This window comes from Poecilia mexicana, unplaced genomic scaffold (genome assembly GCF_051168715.1).
Source record: "Poecilia mexicana isolate PSO_F unplaced genomic scaffold, ASM5116871v1 scaffold_11, whole genome shotgun sequence".
NCBI classification, from domain to species: Eukaryota; Metazoa; Chordata; class Actinopteri; order Cyprinodontiformes; family Poeciliidae; genus Poecilia; species Poecilia mexicana.
Genome location: NW_028263380.1, coordinates 26,724,467 through 26,739,140, shown reverse-complemented (window position 1 = coordinate 26,739,140; position 14,674 = coordinate 26,724,467). Strand labels below are relative to the sequence as shown.

Here is a 14,674-nt window from a genome sequence, read left to right as displayed (position 1 = left end):
TCATATTTTTAAATAGCTGGAGTGAGGTAAGCAAGCTCCATGCAGGCCTGCTTTTGACCAAAGACTGTTCCTATTAGCTAACTGAATCCCACATTTAGCTCCTAAATGACTTTTATTTCTTTTTGTTGCAGGATTAGCGTTAATGTTTCAGTTTGAACACAAGGTGGCAGCACTGTGTTGGGAGAAAACAGCTCAAGTGGTGAAAAACAACCAGGTAGGGGATGTACTTGAAGATATTTGTATTTACTGCTCAGATTTCTATTATTCAAACATTTTACAGAGAAATAACCACACTGTCTATGAGTATCTATGTTTATTTCCATGTAAACAAGAGGAAAATAGTGACCAATTGAGAATATTGTGAATTACATACACAAATTATGTCCAAAATGTGGAGTTTCATTCATAATTTACTCATGGCTTTCATTCTATTAATGATCTTCACAGTCGATCAACTGAATCAGAAACATTAATAACTAATTATAACTGTGTGTTTCATGTCTTCTTGATTCCTTCACAGTCTTAAAAATCTGGAATTTGTTTTAAGTAAAGTAAATTATTACTATTGATATTTAATTGTTAATTTCCTATTGTGAAGATAATAGTTTAAATTGTAGTAAAATTCTTTTAATTATTCAGTATCTTTAAAAAATACAATCGTCCAACCAGGGGTAGATTGTCACACAGGCGTTGTTTCAGTCTGTCCATTAAATAATTTAATGCTGATGAAAGAAGTTGAGTCTTTTTGTTCAGTCATATTTTAGTTAACATCTCGTTAAATTAAATAGCAAAAGTCAGTCTGACTTTTTGAACCACAAAGAGAAATCGGTGAAAATCCTTACATTTGCTATAATTAATTTTAGAGGCTGGATCCGTCCTGCAGATCAGGGACTCTGCGACATCCCAGTGAACTGTCTGAGCTGTTCACACTCTGCTGGAGGATTTTAAATTGCTGACATAAATTATTGTCTCTGAAAAGGGTGAAAGAGTCCAACCTGAGCCAGTGCAGCTGTGAAGAACCGCTTCCAACAGGACGGGATTCCTCTCAGGCTCAGAGACTCTCCTGGAGTCTGCAGTTAAACCCTGATCTGAAGTTCATCACTGAAGCCAAACCAGATTTAACACAGACAGTTACAGATCATGACAGGGGTCCACACTTCTTAAATTATCTACAATTAAAGCCTTAAGGCTGCTATGTGGAACTTTTATAAAAAATAGTTTAATAGTTTTGGCATGTTTGTTGAATCTATAAGACTGACAGTTTGGTATGAGACAGATGATCTGTGAAAAAATCAATCTCATCTCTCACAGTGCTGACTAGAAACAACCAATCAGAGCCAGGAGGCGGGACTGCAGCTAGCATAGCCTCTTATGAATGGTCGGCTAGTTAGCATAGCCACTGATGACGGTGGATAAAAAGTTTTTATGTAACACTAAGTTGTTTCTCTGCCATTAGTACATTTAGCAGTGAGTACATGATGTTGATTGACAGCACTAAGCCCCTCCTCCTGGCTCTGATTGATTGATTTTGGTGCATTTCTTCAGGCGGCAGTAGCAGCTCAGGGAGGTCGATCTTTTCTCAGATTATCTGTCTCATAACAAACTGTCACAACATGGAGCAAACATGGAAAAAACATTCTTTATCAAAGTTACAAACTGCAACTTTAAACGTCCTAAACTCGTTTTTAAAAATGTATGTTGGCCTTAAACATACATTTTAAAAAATGTATCTTTTTAAGTTAGTCACAGGTCTTACATTTTGTCATGGCAGCACTACTAAACATATTATGTAGTTTATTTTTCTCAAGGAACTTTTCTGTGAAGCAAACATTTTCATTCTGCTCTGTGACTTGAGGTGGTTAAGGCTATCGCTAACTAGCTGCTAATAATCCCTTGCTACGTAGCTAGCTTTTTTTGTACCTGGTTAAGTGTAAAGTGTCAGCAGTTGGATGGATGATGTTCATCTTTACCTCTGGCTCACTTCTGTTGCAAACCTGTACGATGTAACGTGCATTCTGTGCGGAAGAGGTTAGCACTGCTTTATAAAATATGTGATTTTCTTTGTGTCACAGGTCTTAAATTTCACTCATAATGATGTTAAATAGGTTTTAAAACCCCCAGAAACTCTGACATGTGCAAAAACCTTTCAAATGAGACGAATGTTATGTTTTCAAACTCTGGATCTTCAGTTTTTATGCTGCCAGCTCAGCTTGTTTTTAGATTTAAAGTTATAAAAGTTATCTTTTCATTATCTGGCTAACAGCTGAGAGCGACCAGCAGCCCTGTGTGTTTCCAGCAGTGACACGTCCAAAGGAATCAACTTCCTCCTCCCATTCTGGGATCAGATATCCTCCAACAGAAACGTCTTCCAACAATTCAGCCTGACTTTTCAGCTTGATGGTTGATCTCCAGCAGGTCAGACAGAGCGCTTCTGATTCCTGCATTTAACCTGACCAAGTTACGGTTATTGGAGCTTAGACGAAAAAGTGCTAAAGGCAAATATTGTGATCATTTGGCTGTAGCTTTATATCTGTTTCTATCTTCTCAACTGCACTGAACCTGGTTTAACCTCTCAGTTATCTCATAATTTAATAATCAGATTCTGAGACATTCATCCTCAGCCTCTCCTTATAACATCAGATCCACATGAAGACTTTTTGTTTTAATGCCTGAAAGCTTCTTAAAAGTAATTCAGCGTAAAGTGGAATTTAGCAGAGTGGAAATCAGAGATTTCACAGTTCAGAGTTTCCCACATCTCTCTGTCCAACTGCTGGAAAACTGCATTAGAAACCTCTCTGAAAGCGGACCGACGTGGAGCGCTGCTGGTACCAGCGGAGCCACATTTCCCTCAGATTTGGCTCATTTCATTTCCATCTGCAGCTTCTGGAGAGGCCAGACTGTAATTTCAGAGCCTGCAAATACTTGACAGGAAATGTTTGTGGCGAGGCGAGGAAACGGCAGAGACAGCAGAGCTCTGTGCAGGGAGCCGTCCTGGAAGAGCCGCCCGTCACCTCTCTGATGAGCTCTCTGCAGGTTTCCACCTGTTTGCTGCTGATCAGCTCCAGCAGGCAGGTTTTATCGCAGAGAACTGCTGCAGCTGTGGTGAAGACCTGCTGCTTCTTCTGCCAGAAGCTTCCTGAGATCTCAGCGAGGCTCTAACTGCAACCAGAAGCTTCAGAGTTAACGGCCCTGGGAGACGCAGAGCGCCCATTAAACCAGCATTTATGTGTTTGGAGTGAGTTACCATGGCAACCAGAGGAAGCCCAGGCAGGAACAGGAATGCTTATGGGGTGCCATTGGTAAAGTTGCAAAGTAAAAAATGAACAGAACTAATTTGGATAATTTAATCCGTCATAAGAGGAATAAGTGGGGGTTGATTTTTCAGTCATATTTTCAACATGTTGTTCATACATTCATAAATGTCAAAGTTTCAAACTAAATATTTAGTTTGCAAACTAAATATGCAATTCACAAGCTAAATATTTAGTTGGGAACTAAAAAATTTGTTTGGAGCTAAATATCAATTTTCCGACTAAACAGTTAATCTCCAAATTAAATTTTTAGCTAACTAAACATTTTATTTGCAAGATAAATATTTAGTTTGTATACTAGTTAACATGTGATTAAACATTTTGCTAAATATTCAACACATTTAAGTTACAAATTAAGTATTTAATGTTGTTCCAAGCTAAATATGTACTTATTTAATCTTCAAACTTAATATTTAGGAAGAACAGAGTCTTTTAACTCGTCAGTAAACAAAGTCTATCTTTGCTGATGGGTCAGATTTCTATCTCTCTCAAATCGCAGTTTGGATCCATAACTGGCCCACGCACCACACTTTGAACATCCCTGATTGAGCCCTTAAGTTGATGAAAATACTATGCTGGGACCTTCAGAGAGCTGAAAAAGGAATATCTGTTTAATCAGATTCCAGTAACACGAGGAAAGACGACACGTTTCTGCGTTAGAAGAGCCATTTACTGTGTGGCGAGTTCCACAGACAAACACGATTAACAGAGAAATGCAGCAACACAACAACCAGATCCTCAGAAGAAGATGGAAACAAACATAAGGTGCTTCGTATGCAACAGGAATGTTATGAAAAATGTCCACCAGATCCTAAAGACTCACCATGACTGCAGCTACGTTTATATTCAGACCATAATATAAAACTATCTACACAGAAAACAGCCGATATTTACACAACGGACTATTTACAGAGCATGATGGGGAGCAACATATACATATAAATATATATGTATATATATTTGTAGGTTGTGCAGGTTGGTGTAAGAATGCTGGAGGGAAGTCACAGAGCGGCCATCTGCAGCAGCTGCTCCTTGAACTGCTGGGCGTGGTGCGACAGGTTGGCCACCCGGTCCACCATGTCCTGGATGGCGGCCGTGTTGGGGTAGTTCAGGGCGGCCGTCTTGGTGGCCGCCACCACCGTTTTCAGCAGGTCACACAGCACGTTGCTGGAGTTCATCACACGGTTGGCCACCTCTGGGGCGGACGCCTGCCTGGACAGCGTGTCCCCAATGAATACCAGCTTGTGCGCGCTGAGGATGACAAACTTGCTGTGCGCAACGAAGATGCGGGGAGGCTGGCCGGCGCCGACACAGGCAAAGAAGGCGTCGACGGCGCTGAGCAGGGTGGAGAAGTGCTGCTCACACTGGGCGGAGTAGAAGCCGAGCAGCTGGCGGTCGCGGGCACACACCTGGGCGGAGGAGGAGTCGGAGGGAGCGGGGGACGTCCACTGGGTGATGTCATTCTCCACGGGTTTGATCACTTCCTGCTCCAGCTTCTTAAACTGATTAATCTGAGGAGGATGAAACAATCCAGAGTTATTTACGACAATAACTTTAAAGGTTATTGTCGCAACCTTTAATTTTGTTCCAAACTAAATGTATTTAGCTTAAAACAGCTAAATACATAGACGTGAACATCTTAGGATAGGTCTATGTCCTATATAAAACATGTTCATTACATTTTTGGTACAAAATCATTCTTAGATAATGAGTCTGCTGAGTTCTGCCTTTCAGGATGAGTTGTTTTAGGGTCTGTGTCACTTTAAATCCAATTAAACTGCTGCTGGCCACGCTCCATAATCAACGTTTTCACTTGCACGTGACAAGAGTTGCAAACATATGCACAATTATACAACTGTATATCTTTGAAAAGCAGAAGTAGAGCCTCCTGCACAACTAACAAGAAATCAGCCAATTGTTTCTGGATGACAAGTCGACAACAAAACACTTGTCTTTTCCAGCAGCCATTGTACAGCTTATACAGCAGGAAAACCAGCTGACCAAACAGACTGGAGTTCAGTTTGGGTTGCTAGGTAACGGGCGGAACTCTGCTGAGGTTGCTAGGTAACGGGAAGAACTCTGCTGAGGTTGCTAGGTAACAGGACAGCGGGTGCTGATTTGTGCAGCGGTTTTTGAAATGGCTCATTTTTCAGACACCAGAAAATGTTAACTTATTGCCAAAAACCAAGGGGGCGTTGTTTTTTTTGTTTGTTTTTTTTGTTAGAAGCAGTAGAAATCCAAATGGAAATATAAAAACTTGCAAAATGTGAATTTTTCATAAGTCCCCATTTATTTTCCAGGTTTGTGTGACGTTTCCACCTCGGACTCACCTGCTCCTGGCCCAGCTGGACTGCAGTCTGCTTGATGATGTTCTCCTTCTCCAGCAGCTCCTTCTGCTGACGCTCAAAATCCTCTTTACCCTTGGGATGGAAACAGGTGAGGCAAAAATTAAAGAATGAACAGCTCCATCGTTAAATAAATATAAATAATATGGTGAAATATATCTGACATAGTAAATTGACAGTAACAATGATGACATCAGCCTGAGATTTACACCAAACATTAAGGAGAACAATCCCTGCATTGGCTTTTGCTAGTGCATAATGGTGAGTTTATTGAAATGGTCTAAACGTTGGGGTTTATGCTATGCTAACTCCCACATTGCCACTCCCAGGTGGCAATATTACTTACTTTTATTACATTCCTGTCTGCACCATACATGATGTCAGTTTATAATCCACCATCAACATCGTGAGTAAAAAAAAGTCACATTTACAGAATTTCTTGCAAATATTTATTCACGGCAAAATCAATTATGATTGCAGCAAAAATCATAACAATCGCAAAATCCTGGAGTTAAGAAAAACTGCCCCAACCTGTTGCTGTTTTACCTGCAGATGGACGTAGTCGTAGTCCTCCATCCAGCTCTTCACACACTTCTCGCTGTGGTTCATGTTGTCCTTGTCCTGGTTGGGTTGGACAGGGAAGGCTTTGGTCTGTCCGCTGTAGCTGTCTGAGTCGGACGGCGGCGAGGTGAGCCGGTTCTCCTCCGGTGTGCTGCCGGTGGAGAACGTTCCGTCGGCGTGCGTCCGCCTGAAGAGCAGCTCGGCATTGCTGCCTATCGTAGAGACCAGCTGCTTGGTGTCGTCGGAAATGGTCCTGGACACCATGACGAAGCGGTCCAGGTCGTCGCTCTTGTTGTGGTGCTGCCTGGAGGAAGCCAGGGCGTTCAGAGCCCAGCTGCAGCTCTCCAGAGCTTGGTAGGTCTGCACCAGGATCTGCTGTGAGTCCTCCAGCCGCGCCAGCTGACGCCTCAGCTTGCTGTGCAGACTAGAGTCCGACAGAGACGTGGCGTTCGCCGCAGCTCCTCTACCGAACGCAATGAAGTCCACCAGAGACACTCGGACTTTGTCCAGCACCATGCGCACGTCGTTGGTGTGCTGCTCCATGTAGGGAAAAGTCCTCCAGTGGGAGGAAGACGCCATTGAGTGCAAGGCCCCAAGAGAGAGCTCCACGCCTTGCTGCAGGCGGTACAGCCTCTGCACCCCGGCGTCCACGTCCAGGAAGAGGCGTCCCTCTGAGCCGCAGCCCGTGGAAGACGAGGAGGTGGACATGCTGCTCCGTGAGCTGCCGGTGCTGGAGAACGATAGGCGGTTCACACCGTCCGTCACATCCGCCACGGTGCGAGCGTCCTGAGCAGGAATGTCGTAGATTCCTTTGCTTGTGTCCCGGTCGGCAGAGCCTTTATTTTGGAGCGGCTGTGCGCCCCGGGGGAAGTCGTAAACGTCCTGCTGAGAGTCCGCTCCGGAGTGGAGGGCGGACGGAGGAACGTCGTAGATGCCCTCGTTGCCGTTGGTGTTTGGGTGATGGGGCTCGACGTTGGGCAGGAAATCGTAATGAGACTGGGGGCCGTGAGACGGTTTGGTGAGGATGGCAGGCGGGACGTCGTAGATGCCTTCCTGTTTCTGCTTGAGAGGCTGCGGGAAGTCGTAGTTTCCCTCCTGGAGGTCAGCGTTGGTCCTGCAGGGCGGCACTGAGTAGACCTAAGGACAAAACGAAGGGTCAGACATCAACAAATACACATTACTGGTGGAGCACCACAGGGTCGTGTGTTTGGGTTTATTCTATTCTATTCAGACATTTTTCTCTGAGAAACTGATTTATGGATCCCTGAAAAGGTAGGAAAATGTTTTTTTTTTGTTTTTGAAGACCCAATTTCTAAGTTTGTCATAATTAAGTTATAAAATTATAATTAGGTGGATAAAAGTCTTAGTTACAAGTACTAACGTCTTTATTATGAGCGTAATAGTCACAATTATGAATATTAAAGTCATAAATATGAGAATAAAACTCATAATTACGAGTTTTAAAGTTTCCTCTTATGAACAGTCAATTAAATTATTTAATTTTTAATTACTTTTAACTTTTTTAATTTTTATTTTATTTTGTGCGGTCCAGACTGGCAAGCTTTCTGAGAGGCTCACTGTGTTTCTTTGTTATTAAAACAATGGCAGATTGTGTTTGTTTTGTTCACTTGAGGTTTAATGCCTGGTAAAGACCAGTTTTAGTATGTCCTGACCAGCAGTGCACTTTCTTTTTATCATTATTGTCTGTGGGAGCACACAGCAGCCGTTGGGATATTTAAAGGAAGTGAAAGATTAGCTTATATGTGAACACATGATCGTTTCCTCCTCCTTCGATTCGCTGCTGTATCAGAGCTGCATATGTGTCTAAAGGCCTCAAGGCATCATGGGAGTAAATAAAGCGGCGCTCCTCACAGCTAGACAAACCGAGCAAACTGTAATTAGGAGCGACGCAAATAACAGCTCAGAGAGCTTCAGGTTGGTCCAAGCAGAGCGCTGGCTGTCTGGGCGGCGCTGCAGGAATCTCTGGAAAGAGAGCCGTTTCTCCTGCTGCAGTTCAAACACCAAGCCACTCACTCAGTGGCTTCTGGCAAGCTAAGCCTCCATTTACCAGAGCCGCAGGATCGCCATAAATATGTCGTTTGACGTATTATTCATTTAATGGAGAAAATTAGGAGAAATCCAAGGAGCTGCGTCAATAAACAGTTTCCAGCCTCCTGCGTTTGGTTTTATTTGACAGGAATAAGTCGGGGTGTCAGGCTGATGTGCCACGGAGTCGAGGTTTTCCCCGCACTCACCCCTTGGGAGGACGGAGGAATGTCATAAACGCCTTGTGTCCGAGGCTCCATCTGGGATGGAGGAACGTCGTAGATCCCTTGGTTCCTGGCTGCAGCCGGCTGACCCGGGAACATCTGACCAGGAGGAATATCGTACACCTGGAACACAGAAAGCCAACGTTAAAACCCAGACGGAGGTCAAAGTTCAACCACAGCCTGCTGTTGTTACGGAGATCTGAGCTTTGACTGCTTGTTTGCTACACGAGGGAACAAAAAACCTAAATCTGATGGCAAATTTAAAATTAAAACCAGTTCAGCTGTGCCTGTGCGTATTTTACATTTGATTTATTTGCACTGTTTTATTTAACGTTGCACAAAATAATGACATGGATCTGCTGGGAAGACTAGATGCATCAGATTTTCATTTATTTTCCATAAAAGGTTTGGAAATTTGGAATCTGTTCCAGACATTTCCCCTAAAATATCAGAACAAAGTACTTATAAATAATCATAAAATAAATACCGGAGCTGCTGGATCTGAAAACCAGGCCTATGATGTGTCTGATGACTGTTTAGGGCAACAACTAAATTATTTCAGTTATAAAAAAAAAATTTCATTCTGCAGATTTTTCACTCAACCACTTAAAATTATTTTACACAATATTAGAAATGCATAAAAAATACAAATAAACAAGTAATTCAATAAGAAATTAAACATTTTGCTGCCTAAAATGCACACAACATTTTATCATTTGTAGCAAAAGATGCTTCTGCAGCTAAAAAAATCCCTTTTAACATCAACATGTGAAAATGTCAGTTCTTTCTTTCTGCTGGGCTGAACATCAGATTAACAGATTAATAACTGGATAGAAAAAATGTCTTAAAGACTTAAAGAAGACTTAAAACTGCAACTAGAGGAGCTCTGGTACAACTGATGTACATTTTTCTTCTTAAGGAAATTTTTTTATGCAGTTTTTGCTTAATTTCTGCTCTGACTGTGTTCTTTCAGAAAACTCTTTTTTTTTTTTAATTGATTACTAAATTAGTTGGCGATTATTGAATAACCTTGGCGATGCATCAGACATCACCTGCACTGATGGGTCACATTGTGGGTTTCCATTTAACCAGCCTGGTAGAGAGTTTGCCCCACATGCTGGGTTGCCACACTTTTCTGCTCATGGAAACTCCCCGTGGGGTTGCACCTCTGGTCTGATTGGCGCCGATACCAACGCGAACCTCCATCTGTCTGAGTTCATTAAAGACCTGAAGTCTCATCTCTGGTCTCATCCTCCACCTCTACTGAGGACTCCCACACCGGCATAACGCGGCTCAGATGATAGAACCGGGTCTGGTTTGTTAGATGTTCTGATGGGTAGCAACAGCTAACAGAGCGGGCGGTGACGTTGCCATGGAAACAAGACACCTACCCCCTGTGATCTGCTGGGCGGGACGTCGTACAGGTCCTGGTGGTTGTGCTGTCCGGGGCTGTAGGAGTAGGACTGTCCCACTCTGACTGGGGTCACGACCTGTTGGATTGCAGAGACACACAATGTCAGAAACAACAACGCCATGTTGATCCTGTGCCACCATGTTGCTCTGTGGTTGTTTTGGCTGCCTGTCATTCCTCGTCCTTGAGTAACCCTGCGTAATTCTATTTGAGGCGGATATTTCCTGATAACATCCCTGTTCCAGGACCCAGGAAGCTGACTCATAAACAGACGCCTGCAGCTGCACAGAAAACCTCTGAGCTCAGTAAAACCCCAGCAGCTGATAATTACAGACAACCTGAGACTAATAATGTGTTCATTAACACTGAAGGGGAAACATTAACCCGCTGTGGACCTGTGTGAGATCAGGTTTCAACCGTCCAGCAGCATGTTGGAGGTCCAATCACTTCGCCACAACCACTAGCAGCAAAACATCCCCCAGCATGATGCTGCCACCTCTCTGCCTGATTGGTGCAGTGTCAGGAGCGTTGACATTGGTTCAGGTTTTCTCCCAGTTTTCTTGCTTTTAAAGCAGAGCGGCTTGTTTCACGTGTCTTTCCAACTGGACTGTGATCCAGGGCGTCTGCGCATCGTTAAAAAGTCTTAAATACATGGATCTAAAATTAAGGCCTTAAAATACCTTACATTCATGTTTTAAAAAGTCAGTCGGCCTTAAATATGTTAAATACGGTCTTAAATTTTGTCTGCCAGAGAATATTAAATAAGCCCAAAAATTGACCCAACCAGAGTTTTAATTGTATAACTTCATTCAAAGGCAGAGGGCTGCAGGGTCTTATCCCCTACTCTAACATCTCTCTGCCCGGCTTTCTGACCATACAGCCAGACAGAGATTTAAAGAAGAGTGGCAAAAGCAAAGGAGGTGGATTAGCAGTGCTACCTAACAACTGATATTGTCATCCAGATCTTGTTACTGTTGAATATCGTCTCCGCTGCCCAGATATTGATCTGTTAGCGTGTTATGACGGTCATGAGACTCTCATACAGCAACAGTCTTCTGTCAGAGGCTTCTTTAGAGTCGCTGGATGACTGACTGCTACTGGAGATCCTTACTACCCGCAGGATCTTAAAGGAGTTAAATATCTTAACTCCTTTAAGATATTTGGATTATTTAAGTTATGACAAAATTTATATTCTATGTTGGACGATTCTTTAAAAGTTGGGTCCCACGTTTCGTCTTATTTGCACCAGTTTATAAAGATTGTATTCATCATGGAGAAGCAGCATTCAGCTTCTATTCACCACAAATCTGGAACAAACTTCCAGAAAATTGCAAAACAGCCAAAACACTGAATGCCTTTAAGGCTGAAAGAAGACTGATTATTACTGGGATTCGATATTTTTGCAGCTCTGTCATTTTAGCTAGAACGCTGAAGTCGGGTCTTTAGCTAGAGAAACGTAATTCAAGAAGCTGTTTGGCCTTCAGCCACAGGCTGCACTGGAAAATGATTCAAGCTAAACCAAACTTTGAGCAGCTGTGAGGAATAAAATGAGCACAATTTCAACTTGAGCTTCATTTTATTGAAAGCTGCACATTTCTGACCTGGAGAACGGCTTTATGAGCAGAAAGAAAGCTGAAGCAGAGTCTGGAATCAGCTCGACTCCTGCTGAGATAATCATTACATCACTGTTTAAAGATCAACCTCCAACCGGAGTGTTTCATAAAACTTCAAGTCTTTCATCCGGAGAAACCCAACACTGACTGGTTTCACTTTCATGGGGAAATCTTTGACCCTGTTAATGTTTTATCACCGTTTCCTGTCGGTGCTAATCTGCTCCCCTACACCCCAACCCCTCCCCCGGCCTCGTCGTCTCAGAGCCGTTAACAGCAGCGCAACAGACCTTCAGAGGGAAGCCAGGAATGCTGGGAATGTCTTTCCCGAGCACAGTCCTCCTCCTCTGCCCCCAAGATCAGCTACCACCGCTCTGGATGGAGCAGGGTTCATTAGCAGGGCTGGAAAATAGGAACCATACGTCTGACTTCCTGGCAGAGGCTCGGGTTAATCCCCTGATATGTCTCTGCTGTCAGGAGGGAGCATGGAACATGACCTCAGAGCAGGATTAACACTTCTGGGGAAAGTTGGGCAAGATTTCTGAAAGGAACAAGAGGAAGAAATGGAAAGCGGAAAACCAAACTCCTTCTATGGAAAGGAATTTCATTCATCTGCCTAGCGGTAGTTTGTGTGTTTCCCGTAATTCACATCTCAACCTGGTGATTTCAGGAGTTCATAGCTGGGATTCCTGTCGGTGCGTCATGCAGCGAGCATCTGGGGTCAGAACTGAATCCTAAACCATGGACGGATCTCTGAAATAAACCGAGATGATCAGAGATAGAGCAGAACCAGACAGTTATTCAGCTCAACTGGACTAAAACTGAGTGAGAAGCTGCTTCACCTAACCGTCAGAACCACTGAACGTATCCAGTAGAAAACAGCAGTGGCGCCACTCTTCTCCCTAAAGCACTAATCATAAACATTAGTTCTGATAACGCTGAAGTGCTACACAAACCAAATCAAACTTGCATGTGCAGAAATCGCAGCACCGGAATGAGATTTGCTAAAGTGCTATGCTAATAAGGTATTTAGAAGAAGCTAATGCTAATGTGCTACACCAACAAGGTATTTAGAGGGTGCTAATGCTAAAGTGCTAAATTCAACCATGTTGACACCCAGCATGTTTCACCAAGACAACATGAGGCGACTCAAAGCAATTCATAAATGTGAATTTTTGCATGTATTAGTTTATTTAACACCCCTGGTTGTTTCCTTATATAAACGTTTTATTTTGTATATCTCTTTTGCTCATTTGTTGTATGCTTGCCATTTGCTGAAAGTTTTTTGAAAACCAAAAAGAGGACATGAGAAGAGGAAACAGAACTGCTGCGTAAACAGACTTCAAAATAAGAGCTTAATGTAACGTCTGAGCTTCTGTCTGAGTGAAAGCAATAAAAAGATGGCGGCTCAGCCTCTGCTCTGCAGCGACGCGTACGCCATGTTGTTTCCTGTCTGCTCCATAACCTCCCTGTCTCCTCCCTCTGTTTCCCCTGCAGGGTTCATCGGCGGCACATTGAGGACCGTAGAGTGATGATGTCACCAACAGAAACAGAGAAAACCCTTTCCTACACAGGTGAGAGGGGCCTGGAAGGGGCGGGGCTACACACCTGGATCCCAGCGGCGTTGAACAGACGCCTTGTGAACTCGCCTGCGTGTGGCGGTGAGCGACTCAAGGCTCTTTCAGCAGCGCCTTGTTTGCTTTGGGTCGTTCAGGCAGGTTGAGCTTTAACACATTTAAACGTTACGTGACATCAGCGATGACATCATGTTATCGCTTTAAGCCACTGAGCCGCGTTCAAACGCTCCGTCTGGTATGAAAGACTTCATTCAAGGATCAAGTGAAAACAGGATGTTGTGAGTTCATCCTCCATTACTCATAATGTCGACAAGAAGGGAAGAAATCTTTTCTTCTGTAATCAGAAAACTGAAATCATAAAGAACTTTTATTTACCAGCAAAAACTTAAATTATGCTGTTTTAATTATTGAGTCATCTGGTTTTCAGATGGAATAAAGGAAAAAACCCTGATATATTCAGCCTTTATGTAAACTAAGTGACGCTGTAAGCTTCTGATTGAATCGTTTATGATTTAATTTTAATCTGATTTATCTCCCAGTAGTTACTACCTGACTGAAGCTTTTTGGCTTTTTCTTCTTTTTGCAGCTAAATAACTTAAACAACTCTGAGGTTTTCCATGTTTTCTATCTCGATTTTTCCCACCTATTGATACTTTTTGTTTCTGAAATCCTTGGAATGAGAAGCACTGCTGGTCAGCTGGCTGCTACATTTTTCCCTCATTAGCAAAACTACGTAATTTTAAACATTCAAAAATGTTTCCACTTGCAAAAAACTCTAAAAAGAGTTGAAGTACGTAAACCAAAGGGGCGACATTATTAAAGTAAGGCTGTTGTTAAACGACAGTAGAGAACTCTGGCTACTGGAGCAGATAGCCTGACTAAAAAAGACAGCAAATATCAGTTTGTTACATCCTACAAAATAAAACGCAGTTAAAGGAAACTCCTTAGTTTAAATTTATTCTGTATTTTTCTCAAATCTATTAAAATCCACAATGATAAAACTTAAAAACATCATTTAAGTTTTTAAAAAATATTTTAGCAGCACTAACTGTAGTGTAAAATGAAGTGTTTAGGTTGTTTTGTGTGTTTGTTTTAAATGTGTTGGTGCAGATAAAGTCTCCTGCTCCAGTCGCAGTGTGAGGTTCGTTTCAGCTAAAACAGTGAGAACTGTGAACATGGACAGAAAGAAAAGGACGAGTCGGTGAGATCAGGTGCCTTTTTTCTGCCTGCGGTTGATTTATATCGCCTCCATTCGTGTTTCACACCTTTTCATTGCTTTTGTTCTCAATCACAACCTCTTCCTTCCTGCTAATGGCCTGCAGACACGAATCATGCAGCCGTCCTCCTCTGTGGCCTTCAGCCGCCTGTTTGCATCGATCTGGAGGCTAGCTGCCTGCAGCAGTCGGCTCTGCTACATCCAGGCTGCAGGAAGCTTTTCTGCTGAGTCACAGCTCCATCGTGACTCCAGCCTGTTAAAGCTCCAAACTAATTAATGCAGGAATCCCACCAGGCCGTCTCCAAAAGCCAAACAGCTTAGAGCCGATTTTGGCTCTAATGAAGATCATCTGCTGTGATCAAAGCAGCAGTTT

The 14,674-nt window shown here is 42.9% G+C and overlaps 1 protein-coding gene across 1 annotated transcript in view; it reads right to left on the bottom strand.

The window, feature by feature from the left end:
- Positions 1-3,959: 3,959 nt before the first annotated feature.
- nedd9 (neural precursor cell expressed, developmentally down-regulated 9) overlaps positions 3,960-14,674 on the bottom strand; it is a 30,812-nt gene continuing 20,097 nt past the window's right edge. Inside the window, exons 3-7 of the mRNA XM_014996745.2 lie at positions 9,879-9,977; positions 8,473-8,610; positions 6,203-7,354; positions 5,642-5,731; positions 3,960-4,822 (exon numbers count right to left, since the gene is read on the bottom strand). Of these exons, the coding sequence (XP_014852231.2) occupies positions 4,313-4,822; positions 5,642-5,731; positions 6,203-7,354; positions 8,473-8,610; positions 9,879-9,977 (1,989 nt within the window). The 3' untranslated portion in view covers positions 3,960-4,312. The remainder of the gene's footprint in view (positions 4,823-5,641; positions 5,732-6,202; positions 7,355-8,472; positions 8,611-9,878; positions 9,978-14,674) is intronic.